Here is a 15,136-nt window from a genome sequence, read left to right on the forward strand (position 1 = left end):
ACACTTCCTCTGAAAATATCAATATTAGCAACCATGTCCTCACGAGTTCTCATAACTTCGCTGTGGCTTTCACTTGCAGAACGAGCAGAAAGAAACTGAGAACGAATGTTTTCATTCCATGCAAATGTTGGTTTATACATTTCTCAGTAATACTTGTATTCTAATTCAATAAACGATGGGTCCAAGTTATTTTTAAGAATGGTGTTATGATATCAACGTTTAGTTTTAATTAGTTCCGTGAGAAGTGTTGATATTACAGTCAGTTGTAAAATTAAATTGCATGTTAGTATCGCACTGTTGTTATCGATGTCATCTTATCGGCTTATGTTTATATAAAAAGTATGTTTAGCATAATGTATGCAGAGTAATATAATACTCCGTATTATCCACAAAGTGACAAAGCTGAAAAATTAAACCGTTTGTGGCCATGCAAGTTCATTAGCGATAATCCGGGATACCCGCAAAGCGAGTTGTCACTTTGAGATTAGTCGGCTCGCAACGCGAGCCGTATACTCATGTTTACCAAAAATATATACTATATTATGTAATTATGTACATAAATATAAATCTGACTTCCCATTTTATTATATTAGCATAACGAAGTGGAATATATGGGTCAACAAATATGGGCGACGAAATTGCAAGAAAACGTCGTGATGCAAAACAAAAGAGTTGGTTTGATTAATACTAATATTAATCTCCCTCATGAGAATGCAAGGACAAAATTTGACGTGTACAGCAACTCTTTTGATGGGCAACACTATGTAATCCAAACTTTTTGCAATTAAAAAAGACTAAAGATTATTCCTTTGGATTATTATTGTTAGTTAAAAATTCAGAATAATTAGAGCTTATATTTTGGATAAGGTAATTGAATTTTCATTACTTGGTTTTTGGATTATCTTTTAGCTTAATGATATCACAAACATCATGTGTCATTCAGACGGCACAAACAAGCCCGCTGATGAAACTTGAGTGATTTTTTCCTTTGGGCGAAAAAAATGAACATTCCAATTGTATAAATTTTAAACTTATAAATATTCAACTAACAACTCAAATGTTTGAAGGGTCACAGCCCCTTTGGTTTACACATTTTCACAGATTACAGCAAATGCTTAAGCCACCATACCTTGGGAGAGATATAGTAACACATAAAATGACAAAATAAAAAACTGGAGTGCAGATCAGTTGAGAGTTTTTACTACATATTCCCTGCGCTGCATAACACACAAGAATGATTAAAAAAAATAAATTAATAGCGCCAAGCAAAGAATATGAAAGCAATCGTATGGACATAGATGTCAACTGAAAAATAATGCTACTAACAGATATGACTTCTTATGCCTTTTTTGCGCCGGTGGTCTCTCATTTATACATCATTTTGCATGCCGCGTCCTTGTCTTTGTTTTCTGGCTCTGGTAATCCCTTGATTTTACAAATGTTGCCTTGGTGGTCCCTCCATCTATACATCATTTCGCATGCCATGTCCCTGTCTTTCATAACCGGGTTAAAGCTACTAATAGGTCATATACTTTCAGTTTTGTTCCAATGGATGGGCTATACACCCCAAAAATACAATTGTAGGCTATGAACATATATAAAGTTTTAACCTAATAAATAAGGTATTTATTAAAAGAAAAAATTACGCGCTTGGTCCCTAACGTTTGTCCCATAGTTCACATTTACCACATGTTTTTTCCGACTCGGTTGGTCAATCAAGTATCATAAATTACGCGGTTGGTCTCTCACCGTAACAGCCCGTTAGGAAAATCCCGTCAAGTGTTAAAGGACATTTTAACGTCCGTTAGCCTTAGGACAGCACACGCAAAAAACGAGCAAACTACATGGACTGTTTGCATAACTTTTTCAGTTCAAAAAATGACACATAGTTAGTTTTACCGGTTTAGCAGGTCGTCACATTTTGTTTATATTAACACACATTCTTAAAGTTTGTGACGTACAATGGTATCTTTTGGGGTATATAGCCTACATTGAAACAAAATTGAAAGTATACGACCTATTGGTAGCTTTAACCCTTCATAACCTATGGAATCACCAAGACAACTTTTGTAAAATCAAGGGATCACCGAAGCTAAAAAACAAAAACATGGACGCGGCAAGCGAAATGTTGTATAAATGAGAGACCACCGGCCCAAAAAATCTATTTATAGAAATGTAGTCACGTACCAAATACTGAAGAGGCAAACGAGAAAAGAAAACCATCAGGTACCCAGCCTTTTTACACCACATTCGGAGCAGAACTTGGAAGTCTCGCGCAAAAACGGGGCGCCACATTCATCACAGAACTTCGCAGGGCTCGTTGGCTGTTACACAATCAATTAAAGAGCTACAATGAGTGAATGATATTTATATTATTGGTAGAGTAAAAATGTTAATGTTTTAGAATTAGAACTTGATATTCGATTTACATGTATATTCAAAAGCATATATCAAAACCTATCATAGCATTGAATAAAGTCAAACATCACCAGTACATGCAATCGTCCTCCAAGGTGACTGAGTGGCTGTAAACACACCATCTGTGGAGACAATGTAGACGCACCATGTGTATGCCCAATTTCAGGAACGTGTGACGAAGAGCCACATTGATTGTGTTGAGAATATTGAACGTGTTGACCATGACTTATTGATTGGTGGTTCTGGTTCACAATATGAAATTGACCATGGTGCGCAAGACTTTGCATGTGCTGTTTTGATGGGGTCTGCTGCAGAGTTTGTGGCTAATTAATATTTTACACTAAAAGTTAAGAATCTGTATCATTTGTTGGTCAAAACTCGTCAAGATTTGTAAGTACAAACTGATATATGATCTAAGAAAAGGGTCTTACTTCACTAATAGATCGATAGCCTTGAGTGGCAGACATTGGAGAAGAATTTTCAGCATCGGGATAAGTCTAAACAACATATGCCGAGAAGATAATAAGCATTAACTTCAATTACTAGTATAGAAAAAATGCATGTTTTCAAATCAGTATGTGTTATGAATGGGTAGATTAAGATTGTGTTTTATCTCTAGCGGGTCAAATGAAATATAGCTTAAAAACGGGTCAAATCGGTTGAATGTGTCCCAAAGTGTATATTTAAAGCATTATATCTCCTGGATCATTACTGTACCGAAGTAAAACAAAAAATGTATTCATATATCACACTGTTTTGGGTCAACCCAAACCATACAAAAATGACCCATCAACTGACCCCATCAACTGACCCATCCATTTTCCCACCTCTATAATCAGCATTTAACTTACACTAAAACCAGGAACACTTGAAACAGAGTTAGATCCAGAACGCCTATACTTGTGCCTTGGAGCATAAAACTTGTAGTCACGAGGGGAGACAGCTACCTCACTTCGACCGGTCAACCGCTTAAACCTATTTCAAAGCATAATTAACATAATCATCATTCATCAACCACTAATCACAATTAACATAATGAATAAACTTGTTCAAACTTACCACTCTGCATTATCTATATGTGAAATGTCTGGCTTTTCGATAATATTCAAACCATTGACTACAACAAAACGAACGCGCTTCTCCTCTTGTATCACTAGTTCAGGAAATCTCGACCTTGTCTCCAAAGACGTTGCTAATTCTCGTCTTCTAAATGTGTAAGTTCCTGCTCGCCATATATATTTCTTCCATCAAATATTTGCAATTTACCGAAAACCAAATTCCAAAGACGAAATGAATACCTTTTCTAGGAAATTTGCTTGCAAGCTTCCTATACAAACCACCAGCAGCTTCAAGCGCCACTCCAATCGTCTTCTCACGCAAACCATCCAACGATGAAAATCTCATGTTTACTTCATTAACCAACGTTTCATACATATTTGCAACGTACATTAACGGCAGTACAAAACGTGAATCACCTTCATAATGAAGATCTGTAGGCTTTCTTTTACTCAGTTTTTCATCCAACGAATGAGAGATAGAATCGGCTTCCGAATTGGTTACTTCAACTACATGTGAACTAATGAAAGTATCCACAATGAAATCCAAAAATCTCGCTCTTGCTGTTTCTATTGGTGTAACATCTATAGAATAATGCAGTCAAATTATCACTATAAGGCACTCTTAAATAAAGTTATTTAATCAAGATTCTAAAAACCATACTGGTTATAAACTTTTTATTTATACCGTTCACTGATAACATATTATATACATCCCTTGAAGACTCGCTAGTATCAAGGCTCGAATGACCTCCTTCCACTCGTACATTATGAAGAGATAAAGAATCTTGGTAGCTTTCATGCATGCACTCCTGCAATATAAATATAAACAAAACAATTATTTATTTTCAACACCTCAAAATGATGCTTCGAAGTTTTAAATATCAAAACTAGTACTACATTACATGCATTAACAACATCATTATCAAAAAGCCAATAGAATAAGACTATTTGAAACTCACAACAGCACCGGAGTTATCTTCATTGTCTAAGCTTTCATCTGTAACAGCATCATGATCAACCAACGGTTCAATAATCTCACCCGCATGCCCATCCACAGTATTAAGATCATGTAAAGAAGTCTCATCAATATACGAATCAGCAGATCTCAAACTATACTGTTGAACCGGTACTCGAGTTCCCATCTATCAATATTCATACACAATTTCACTACCAAAAACCCTAAAAATCAAAATCCCTCAAAATATATTACACATATCCACCTTCAATTTTACATCAGTTGACCTAAAACCATACTTCACAATCAAAACCCTAATTTCATCAATCAGGAACCCTAGACTCGCAAAAATAAATTAAAGACGTATAAACGTCATCCAAATCTAATCCGTCTTCAAATTGGCATCAACCGACCTCAAATTGTACTGTAAAATCGAAAATTAGGAATCAACAACCTTGAACTCGCATAATTAAACACATATTAGTATTATCTAATACTTTTCCGTCTTCAATTTGCTTCAGCTGATCAGAAATTTTACTGGAGAATCCAAACCCTAATTTCACCGAAAATCAAAAATATTAATTCAACCATGTGAATTATACAAAAGTCTGAAGAAAATTAAAATGGATTAGTAAAGTTATAAGCTTTCGATATAATTAAGGGGAAATAGGAAAGTTATGGACAGTTGAATTTAAAAGAGATTTGTGTTTGTATTAACGGCTATATATACGTATCGAAATTGAAACTGAAAATGAAATTCAGATTCAGAAAGAGCAAATTCCAAACCTGATTTGGGGATATTCCGAGCCTGTGACTGATGTCCGTACCGATTCCCAAACCAGTAACTTAGGGGGGTTTTGTAGCCTGTAGTGCTAGTTACTAGTATTAGATTTTACATATTTACCCATGTGATTTTTTTATTTAATTTTTTTTTTTTATAAAATAACAATTACAGTACTATAAAACAAAATAAAAAACCATTTTAAGTACATATATAAGTACAATATATGTGAGAGCTGGAATGGAAAGATGGGCAGTCACATCAAAGATGAGTTGTTTAGTCCAAACCTGACGTGCTGTGAAAGATGAAGTAGCATTGTTTTTGATTTTGGTGTTTTGATGTTTTAGTTGTTTTTTGGTGTTGTATTCTTGGTTGTTTTTGAGTTGGTGTATGCACCGCTCTTTGTATGGTTAATGGTTTTAATAAAATATTTTCTTTCATTGCCAAAAAAAAATAATACTAATAACTAATAAGTACAATGTACAATCGGAATCGAAATTAATTTATCAATGTAAACAAGTACGTAGTGTTTCAGGTTGATTCAAACTACAAGCAACTTTTGAAAATTAGAATCAAATCAATATTACCGATTCATATTCATAGTAGTAATTATAACAAGATATATAGGTTATCGTAGGTGGAAAAGTCAACCTGTAACATGATGAGCCCATGAAATTCATGGTTTTCAAAGTTTTGGTTGTAACGGGCAGCCCAACGATGCTAAATAGGTTTATAGTAAAGTCAAGGCCGTCCTTTCAACTTTGGGCCGTCTCTTCAATTTTGTCGCCCTGTTCAATAAATAAAAGTATGTCTTTTATACACGAAAGTTTTTCATATATAAAAAGGTTTTTCAGTCATTAGCTATATTAAGTATTTTATTTATAAATTTTCAAATCACTAATAAATAAACGGACTTAGATATGTAATGTTGGACTATATTTTTTGAGCTCTTTTGAATGTTGGCCCATGTGCGGTTGTACACCTTGCACATACCAATATTCGGCCCTCAGTAAAGTGTTACAGTCAAAAGGGACAACGCATCCTGAACCTAGTGACCAAATTCCATATATGAGCGTCCATTCTTAAATTACCCATCTCAACTCGGAGAGCAATTCAATACACTTTGTCCATTTGCATATTCCACTTAAAGTTAGAAAGGTAAATTTGGCAACAAATAGGTGACCTAAACATATAAGATGTTGCACTGTCTCATAAAACTAAGTATATAGTGTCAGTGCAGCAGTATACTTGGCGCATGTGTACTGAACAGAAAATATAAAAAAGTATACCTTAGTTGAGGGCCAGAAAAGGATTGATCTGAATTTACATGACTCGTATCTGCTAAAACTAGTAAGTTTGACTTACTACCATAGTCGAAGTCAATAGCAGGTCTCCGATAAGCCCATGGCCCACACATGATTTTGAATCCAAATATCACATTACCCATGTGAATCAAGTTGTAGACAATAAGAAATTTCCAAACTTTTTCTATCACGGTGATCATCCTACTCTAAAACATGTCTCATAAGTGCCTTCCAACCATCTTGTTTTCAGTGGCGGAACTTGAACTCAATGACAGACGGGGCGGATGCAAAAATTTAATAAATTTTTCATTTTCGGCGGGTAAACACTAATAAAACCTTATTTTTTAATAATTTTTTTTTTTAGTGTAAACTTTTTTTATCCGTTAAATCCAGGTGGAGCGAATATCCCCTTTGGGTTACTCTAAGCTCCGCCCATGCTTGTTTCATAATTCTTCGACTTCACTTGAAATGTCCCGTTCATATTGATTATAAACGTTCCATATTAATTGATTTCGTTGCGAGGTTTTGACCTCTATATGAGACGTTTTTCAAAGACTGCATTCATTTTTAAAACAACCATAACCTTTATTTTATCAATAAAGGTTTTAAAAATATTACGTAGATTATCAAATAATGATAATCTAAAATATACTGTTTACACACGACCATTACATAATGGTTTACAATAGAAATATATTACATCGACATATGTTTCTTGAATGCAGTTTTTACACAATATCATACAAACATGGACTCCAAATTTTGTCCTTATTATAGTATGCAACAGCGGAAGCTGTAACGACCCTGGTTTTTCCTACGTTATTTATTAATAATTATTATTATTAATACGCTTGATTAAACGAATGTATGTTATTACATTTACATGTTGCTTTAATTGCCCGTACTTGAACTTTAAATGCCCGAAACGTCTTTGTGACACCCGGAACTTGCACGAATAATATTTTAAGATATTATTTACATTCATGATTAATTTTATTAATCATTTTAATTAACTAAGGCCTTTAGTTAGTTACTTGGGCTTAAGATGGACTTTTATTGGATTACTTGCTAACTACTTGCAACTTGGGCCTTTTAAGAGTTAATGGACTAGTGTAAGCCCACCCTACTTATATTTTGGATTAATTAGCCCAACTCTTGCAAGTGTAAGTATCATTTAGGACATGGAACTAGTTAGTTGCTTAGAAATGGAATCTAGTTGCCATAATCCCCATGTAACCCCACTCTTTAACCAACTTTTAAACTCTTTACATGCTAGTGACCATCAAATACTTCCATCCCCTCCCCATATGCAGCTGGCCGAAAATTTGAGGCCTTTAGAGAGGTCTTTTGCTTTCATTTTTTTCATTACACTCATCCTTGTTTCATTCTCTCAAAACACACACAATTTCCTCTCAAGTTTCTCTCCTTTTTCTCTCTAATTTGTAAGCAACTTGAAGAGTTTTTCTCTCTTTTTTTCTCTTGCAAACCGTGGCCATGAGACCCATAATCATCATCAATCTTGGTTGTTATTACTTGTTCTTGTTAAAGATTATTTACTTGTCTTGATTACTTGTTATTATTACTTAATTACATGTCTTTCTTTACTAAGTTACAAGAACAAACTTTTTAGTTTGATTCTCCATTTATATCTTGTATTTTACAAGAACATCAAGAACATAAGCTATCTAGTTATGTTCTACATATTTTGTTTCAAAAGATTAAAGTTCATAGTTGTATAAACTCATTACTTGTAGTTCTTGAAGTAACTTTAAAGTTACTTCACTTAAAGATCAACTTGGGTTGAATCTTTAAAAGTATGAACAACTATGAACCACTTTCTTATTTAGTTAGTTTTCTACTTTATTTTGTTTCAAAAGATTTAAAGTTTATAATCTTTATAATTGTTACTTGTGTTCTTGTTTGTTGTATGTTACTAGAATACCACCTTCATGGTTGGTTTAGGCTTATCTTTCATTTTCTTTATTTCTTATTGTTAAGTTGCTTACTAAACATTTGAACAAGGACATGAAACCAACAAGAGCTTACACTTTGGTGCAAGTATCATGGATCCAACACTTGGTTGTGATCTTTCTTAGTGTTCATGAACTTGTTCATAAACTTACATGTAATCTTGGTTCATCAAACACTTACAACACTTGCACTTGAGTTATGATGGACAAACCTTGGTCAAAATGATGTTAACACATCAACGAGTTGTACACTTGAAGCTATACGCATCAAGGATGAGAACCGTGATGAACATCAAGCACCGAGACAACCGGAACTCTCCAAAACCCACTGCATTCTGTCCAAAAGTTTCTGACCTACTGCTTCTGGAACAGACCAGCAGACCTGGGCTGTTCTAACCTTGATTTTTAGATAGAACTTTTCGAGTAGATAACTTTTCATATAGGACTCGTCTTAATCCGAGTTACGGTTTAGGATTTATGGCCCTCCGATCGTTACCATGTCCTTTAACGTTGTGCAGAAATTTCTGACCTACTCGCACTTAGACCGTCGCCACGGTCAAACCAAGACGAGTTTGCTTCTGTAAATTTTACCACACTTAAGGGACTCATAGACGGAGCCATGACCACTGGTCTCACCTTAATTCAGTAAGGGTAGAGGCCGTGGTGACTGACCGAAGTCAGCCTTTGTTTTAAACGACTTTCATAAACGAGTCTTACTTGTTACCTTTTGTTTAATGATGATTGATGATGACCCTTATGACCTTAATTACGTACTTGTAAACCTTTTGAGACGACTTATTGACTTAGTGCTATTTGACTTAGGTTGAGGACGTTTGGACCGTTACTTGCACACCACTTTCCGACTACTACCTTACCATTACTACTAATCATTGTGAGTTATAGCATTCCCTTTTTACTTTAACTTATTTTGGGAACTGAGAATACATGCGGATTTTATGTTTTACATACTAGGCACGAGTACTTAAACTTTATATATGTGTGGGTTATATAACGGCAGAAACATTCCCTTTAGCTCGGTAACGTTTAATCATTGGTTTTTGAACCGTGAACGCGAATCTTAGATATGGATCCATAGGGTTTGACATCCCCACTCGGGCTAGTAGCGCTAGCATTTAACGAGTGTTTAATACTTCGAGGTTATACGCACTTTCCAAGTGCACTTTAAGGGGGTACATTAAACGTTAAGTTAGTTACCGGGTGCCCACGGTTAAGCATATACTTTTACATACTTTTGAAACGCTCGTTGTAGCACTGAAATCTTGTGGCCTACTTACGTTACTGTTATACTTAAACTATAGCTCACCAACCTTTGTGTTGACCTTTTTAAGCATGTATTTTCTCAGGTGTTTGAAGTCGCTTCCGCTATCTTACTAGTCGTGCTGTAGAACCCGCTGCCTAGAGTTGTAACGCATGACTACTTATGTTGCATTCAAACTTTTTACTTATGAACTTATGTTATGTAACGACCATTATGGTCACGTACACTTATTTAATGCTTCTACTTAGTGAAGCATACTTTGATCTGTAAAACAATTGACGTATGTTATGACGTCACTTTTAATAATGAATGCAAACTCTGTTTTGAAAACGCATATAGTACTTAACCTTGTAATGATCCTGTTGTTGATGGTCCGTACATGATGATTTAGTACGGGGCGTCACATTTGGTATCAGAGCATTGGTTGTAGGGAATTAGGATGCATTAGTGAGTCTAAGACCGACCCGAGTAGGATTCACTAATAGGGCTAATCTACAACTTGTTAGTTTACTTGTTTCCGCTGAACTTACTGCATGCTGCTGCTTACTGTTACTGCTATATGCCGTATGCTACTACGTGATTTCACTACTGCATGCTATTACTTGCCTTCGATTGCATGCTAGTTTCATACGATTACTGATATTGCCATGCTACTTATTGTTATACATGATATAAATTGTTGGCCTATTATTTGCTTGCTTTATGACATACTGACATGGAAAATTTATTTTTCCTTGTTCAGATGTCGGACGTTCCACCTACTGACATCCCGAGCGGCTCAGGCCCCGTTGTTCCTCCCACTGCTGCACCTGTTGCTGCTGCTGCTGCTGCTGACATTCCGGCCCCGACACCCACTGGCGACCCCGGCGCCTCTAGTTCTGGAGCTAGCTCTAGTGTGCCTATCCCGGCGTCTTCTTCCAGACCCCTGAGGCAACTGGCTCGCATTGGTGGCATAGATATCCCCGCGGAGTTTGGGGAGGGTCCTTTCCGTAACCACTGGCGCACACCTTGCCGACGCACTGCCGACGGCTGCTTAGCCGTGATTACGCCAGGCCGACACCGACAGATGTTGGCCGCTTTCGGATATGTTGAGCCACCCGCGCCACCACCACATGATTCAGACGACGGTTCTTCCACCGATGCTTCTTCAGACGACACCTCATCTGACGACTCCAGTGATGAGGAGGATCCCGCTGACCGACCGATTCAGGCACCTTCTACCCCGCCGAAGAAGCGGTATCGCTTCGCTGGCATAATTCCTGGCCGTACTGTCACTGACGCTTATGGTCGGCGTCGTAGGATCACTGCACGTAAACGGCTGGTGCCGTACCCCGCCGATCCACTGATATTACCGTCTCCACCCAGAGCCGGACCATCCACTTCGGCACCACCGGCTCCACCTGCACCGCCAGCACCACCTGCCCCATCACCTTCCTCTAATGAGGAAATGAGGCGGGAGATTGAGATTCTCCAGACTCGAGTTACTGAGCTCGAGGAGCAGTTGGCTCATGTTTTGGACATCTTGTACCCACCGTCGCCGTAGGACTTAGTACTAGATTCTGTATTGTAATTTCTTTTGTAATTTCATATTTCACTTATGTAATGTACGAACTTATTGTAATGTATGAACCTATTATCATTAATGAATGGAATTTGTGTTGCTTACTTTTTGCGCAAGTGTTCTATTTACGTTATCATCTCATGGTTTTGTGATACTTATATCTGCTTGCGTTATTTAATCAACATGTGTTGTGCTGTTTTCATGTTGGTTGTTATATAATGTACTATTATTATTTGCATAATGGATTTTGACTTGAGTCAAAATGTTTGTATAGAACATCATGGCCAATGGGAGATCTATCCCTACCGCGGCACAAATTGAGGAAATGATTAACGAGCGAGTCGCTGCTGCACTAGCTGAAAGACAACCCCAAGTTCCACCACCACCGCCTATCAATCCACCTGTCGTTCGAGATGGGTGTACTTACAAGGAATTCCAAAACTGCAAGCCACACTACTTCAGTGGCACTGAGGGACCCGTCGGTCTCTCCAGATGGTTCGAAAAGTTGGAATCGGTATTCAGGGTTAGCAATTGTTCTGAGGCTAACAAAACGAAATTTGCATCTTGCACACTTTCTGATGGCGCGCTCACATGGTGGAATACCATGGCCCAAGCGAAAGGAATTGATGAGGCGTATGCTACGCCTTGGGAAGAATTTAAATGTGCTATGATCGAGGAATACTGTCCGAGAACCGAGATTCAAAAGATGGAAATCGAATTTATGCAATTAAAAACCGTAGGGAACGACCTTAACAGCTACAACCGTAGGTTTTTGGAATTGGCTCTTATGTGTCCAACCATGGTCACCCCCGAATTTAAGCGTTTGGAGAAATACTTCTCGGGACTTCCTAAGTCCATCAAGGGTAATGTTACCTCATCCAAGCCACCAAGTGTTCCCGAAGCAATGCGCATGGCGCATACTCTCTTGAATCAAATCATCCTTGACGAGCCGGAGAAGGCTAAGTTTGAAACTGTTAGCGGTGAAAAGAGGAAATGGGACAACAACCACAACAACAACAGGGGTAGGAACTATGACCAAAACCCGGCAAAGCGACATGAAGGGTTTAGGCAAAACAACAACATGCACAACAACAACACCAACCCCAACAACAACAACCGCACCAATCCGAACTACAAAGGAACCTTACCACAATGCAATAGGTGCTACAAGCACCACACTGGGTATTGCAATGTTGTCTGTGAGAAGTGCCAACGATCTGGACATGTTGGCAAGGATTGCAAGGTTACCACTTTGAATGTGAAGCCAAACCACAACAACAATGGGCCTAAGAAGTGTTATGAATGTGGAAAGACGGGCCATTTCAGAAACGAGTGTCCTAACAAGCGTAAGGATGGCGGACCACCACGTGCTAGAGCCTTCAACGTTAATGCAAGGGACGCTCGCGACAACCCCGACTTGGTGACAGGTATATTCAAGATCAACAATCTTTTAGCTTCTGTCCTATTTGATACTGGTGCCGATAGAAGCTATGTGTGTAGACATTTTTGTGATAAGTTAGATTGGTCGTTAGTTCCTTTGAAGGAAAGTATGCTTGTCGAGGTCGCCAATGGAAAACTTGAAAAGGTCGACCATATTAGTCGTGGAGCTATTATCAACATAGCTGGTGCAGATTTCGAAATTGATTTGATACCTATCAAACTGGGAAGCTTTGACGTGATCGTTGGTATGGATTGGTTGAGCAAGATAAAGGCCGATATTATCTGTGGAGATAAAGCACTTCGCATACCACAAGGAGATGGCGAACCACTGGTTATCTATGGAGAGAGATGTACCTCGAAGTTGAACCTCATTAGTTGCGTGAAAGCGCAAAAGATTATGAAGAAGGGACGCTTTGCTGTCCTAGCACATGTGAAAGCGGTAGAAACTGAGATGAAGAACGTGAATGACGTTCGAATTGTGAACGAATTTTCTGATGTCTTCCCAGAGGAATTGCCTGGATTACCGCCGCAGAGAGCAGTAGAGTTTCAGATTGACTTAGTGCCAGGAGCTGCACCTGTAGCTCGCGCACCTTATAGACTCGCACCTTCCGAGATGCAAGAATTACAGAGTCAACTACAAGAGCTATTAGATCGAGGGTTTATCCAACCAAGCTTCTCGCCTTGGGGCGCACCTGTGTTGTTTGTAAAGAAGAAGGATGGATCCTTCCGTATGTGTATCGACTACCGTGAACTCAACAAATTGACTATCAAGAATCGATATCCTCTTCCACGAATTGATGATCTTTTTGATCAACTACAAGGATCGAGCGTTTATTCAAAGATCGATTTGCGATCCGGATATCACCAGCTGAGGGTGAAGGAAAGTGACGTGATGAAAACTGCATTCAGGACCCGTTATGGTCATTATGAGTTCCTCGTGATGCCATTCGGTTTGACAAATGCACCTGCCGTGTTCATGGATCTCATGAATCGTGTCTGCAAGCCTTACTTGGATAAGTTTGTTATCGTCTTCATAGATGATATCCTCATCTACTCTAAGAGCGAAGAAGAACATGAGCAACACCTTCGGCTAGTGCTTGAACTCTTAAGACAAGAGCAACTTTACGCCAAATTCTCCAAGTGCGAATTTTGGTTGAAGGAAGTACAGTTTTTGGGTCATGTTGTGAGCGACCAGGGTATCAAAGTTGATCCCGCCAAGATTGAAGCCATCAGCAAGTGGGAGACCCCCACTACTCCAACGCATATTCGCCAATTTCTAGGTCTCGCCGATTATTATCGAAGGTTTATCGAAGGATTTTCTCTGATTGCGCGTCCTTTGACCGCACTGACTCACAAGGGCAAGAAGTTCATTTGGGAACCCACACACGAATCAGCATTCCAAACTTTGAAGAAGAAGTTAACCTCCGCACCTATCCTATCACTTCCTGAAGGCAGTGACGACTTTGTTGTTTATTGCGATGCATCGAAGAGTGGTTTTGGTTGTGTATTGATGCAACGATCAAAGGTTATTGCCTATGCCTCCCGCCAATTGAAGATTCACGAGCGGAACTACACTACACATGATCTTGAACTTGGAGCCGTTGTCTTTGCACTCAAATTGTGGAGACATTATTTGTATGGAACTAAGAGCACTATCTTCACCGATCACAAGAGTCTCCAGCACATCTTCGATCAGAAGCAATTGAATATGAGACAGCGTCGATGGATCGAGACGCTCAACGACTACGATTGTGAACTCCGTTATCACCCTGGCAAGGCCAATGTTGTAGCTGACGCTTTAAGCCGAAAGGAGAGGACGGCACCTCTCCGTGTTAGGGCTCTGAACATCACCATCCATTCGAACCTCAACAACCAGATCAGAGTAGCCCAAGTTGAGGCTCTCAAGGAGGAGAACATATCTCACGAGCATTTGAACATACTTGTCTCTCGATTCGAGGTTAGAGAGTCTGGACTCCGATGTTATGCCGGAAGAATTTGGGTACCTTACTATGGAGATCTACGAAGCCTGATACTTGATGAAGCACACAAATCAAGATATTCGATTCACCCCGGTGCAGGTAAGATGTACCACGACCTTAAAGAACAGTATTGGTGGCCGAATCTTAAGAAGGACGTTGCGACTTATGTTGGTAAGTGTTTGACTTGCTCGAAGGTTAAAGCAGAACATCAGAGACCTTCTGGGTTACTTCAACAGCCGGAAATCCCACAATGGAAATGGGAAAGGATCACAATGGATTTCATTACTAAGCTGCCGAAGACGGTGGGCGGATGCGATACTATTTGGGTTATTGTTGACCGCCTCACCAAATCTGCACACTTCCTAGCGATGAAGGAAACTGATACAATGGA

At 38.6% G+C, this 15,136-nt stretch overlaps 1 protein-coding gene and 1 pseudogene across 5 annotated transcripts; both read right to left on the reverse strand.

The window, feature by feature from the left end:
- Positions 1 to 981: 981 nt before the first annotated feature.
- Positions 982 to 5,283, reverse strand: LOC139847247 (uncharacterized protein At2g02148-like). 5 transcript variants are annotated; one of them, XM_071836904.1, is made up of 10 exons: positions 5,218 to 5,283; positions 4,436 to 4,984; positions 4,162 to 4,285; positions 3,717 to 4,058; positions 3,478 to 3,640; positions 3,270 to 3,393; positions 2,850 to 2,915; positions 2,490 to 2,741; positions 2,188 to 2,324; positions 982 to 1,462 (listed from the first exon to the last, which is right to left on the reverse strand). In XM_071836904.1, the coding sequence occupies exons 2-9, from the start codon at positions 4,616 to 4,618 to the stop codon at positions 2,223 to 2,225; spliced, it is 1,356 nt and encodes a 451-aa protein (XP_071693005.1). In that variant the 5' UTR covers positions 4,619 to 4,984; positions 5,218 to 5,283; the 3' UTR covers positions 982 to 1,462; positions 2,188 to 2,222. The 5 variants fall into 5 exon arrangements, with proteins under 5 accessions (XP_071693005.1, XP_071693008.1, XP_071693007.1 ...); XM_071836907.1 differs by lacking the exon at positions 5,218 to 5,283 and having other exon boundaries at positions 2,490 to 2,723; positions 4,436 to 5,134; XM_071836906.1 differs by lacking the exon at positions 5,218 to 5,283 and having other exon boundaries at positions 2,490 to 2,726; positions 4,436 to 5,134.
- Positions 5,284 to 5,967: 684 nt separating this feature from the next.
- LOC139849956 (uncharacterized) overlaps positions 5,968 to 15,136 on the reverse strand; it is a 70,572-nt pseudogene continuing 61,403 nt past the window's right edge.

The sequence above is a fragment of the Rutidosis leptorrhynchoides genome, chromosome 5 (genome assembly GCF_046630445.1).
Source record: "Rutidosis leptorrhynchoides isolate AG116_Rl617_1_P2 chromosome 5, CSIRO_AGI_Rlap_v1, whole genome shotgun sequence".
NCBI classification, from domain to species: domain Eukaryota; kingdom Viridiplantae; phylum Streptophyta; class Magnoliopsida; order Asterales; family Asteraceae; genus Rutidosis; species Rutidosis leptorrhynchoides.

Coding starts and splice junctions, on each gene's coding strand:
- LOC139847247 (XM_071836904.1), bottom strand. CDS start 4,618: ATGGGAACTCGAGTACCGGTTCAACAGTATAGTTTGAGATCTGCTGAT. Junction 4,286..4,435: donor AAGATAACTCCGGTGCTGTT/GTGAGTTTCAAA, acceptor TTTATATTGCAG/GAGTGCATGCATGAAAGCTA. Junction 3,641..3,716: donor AAGCAAATTTCCTAGAAAAG/GTATTCATTTCG, acceptor TATGGCGAGCAG/GAACTTACACATTTAGAAGA.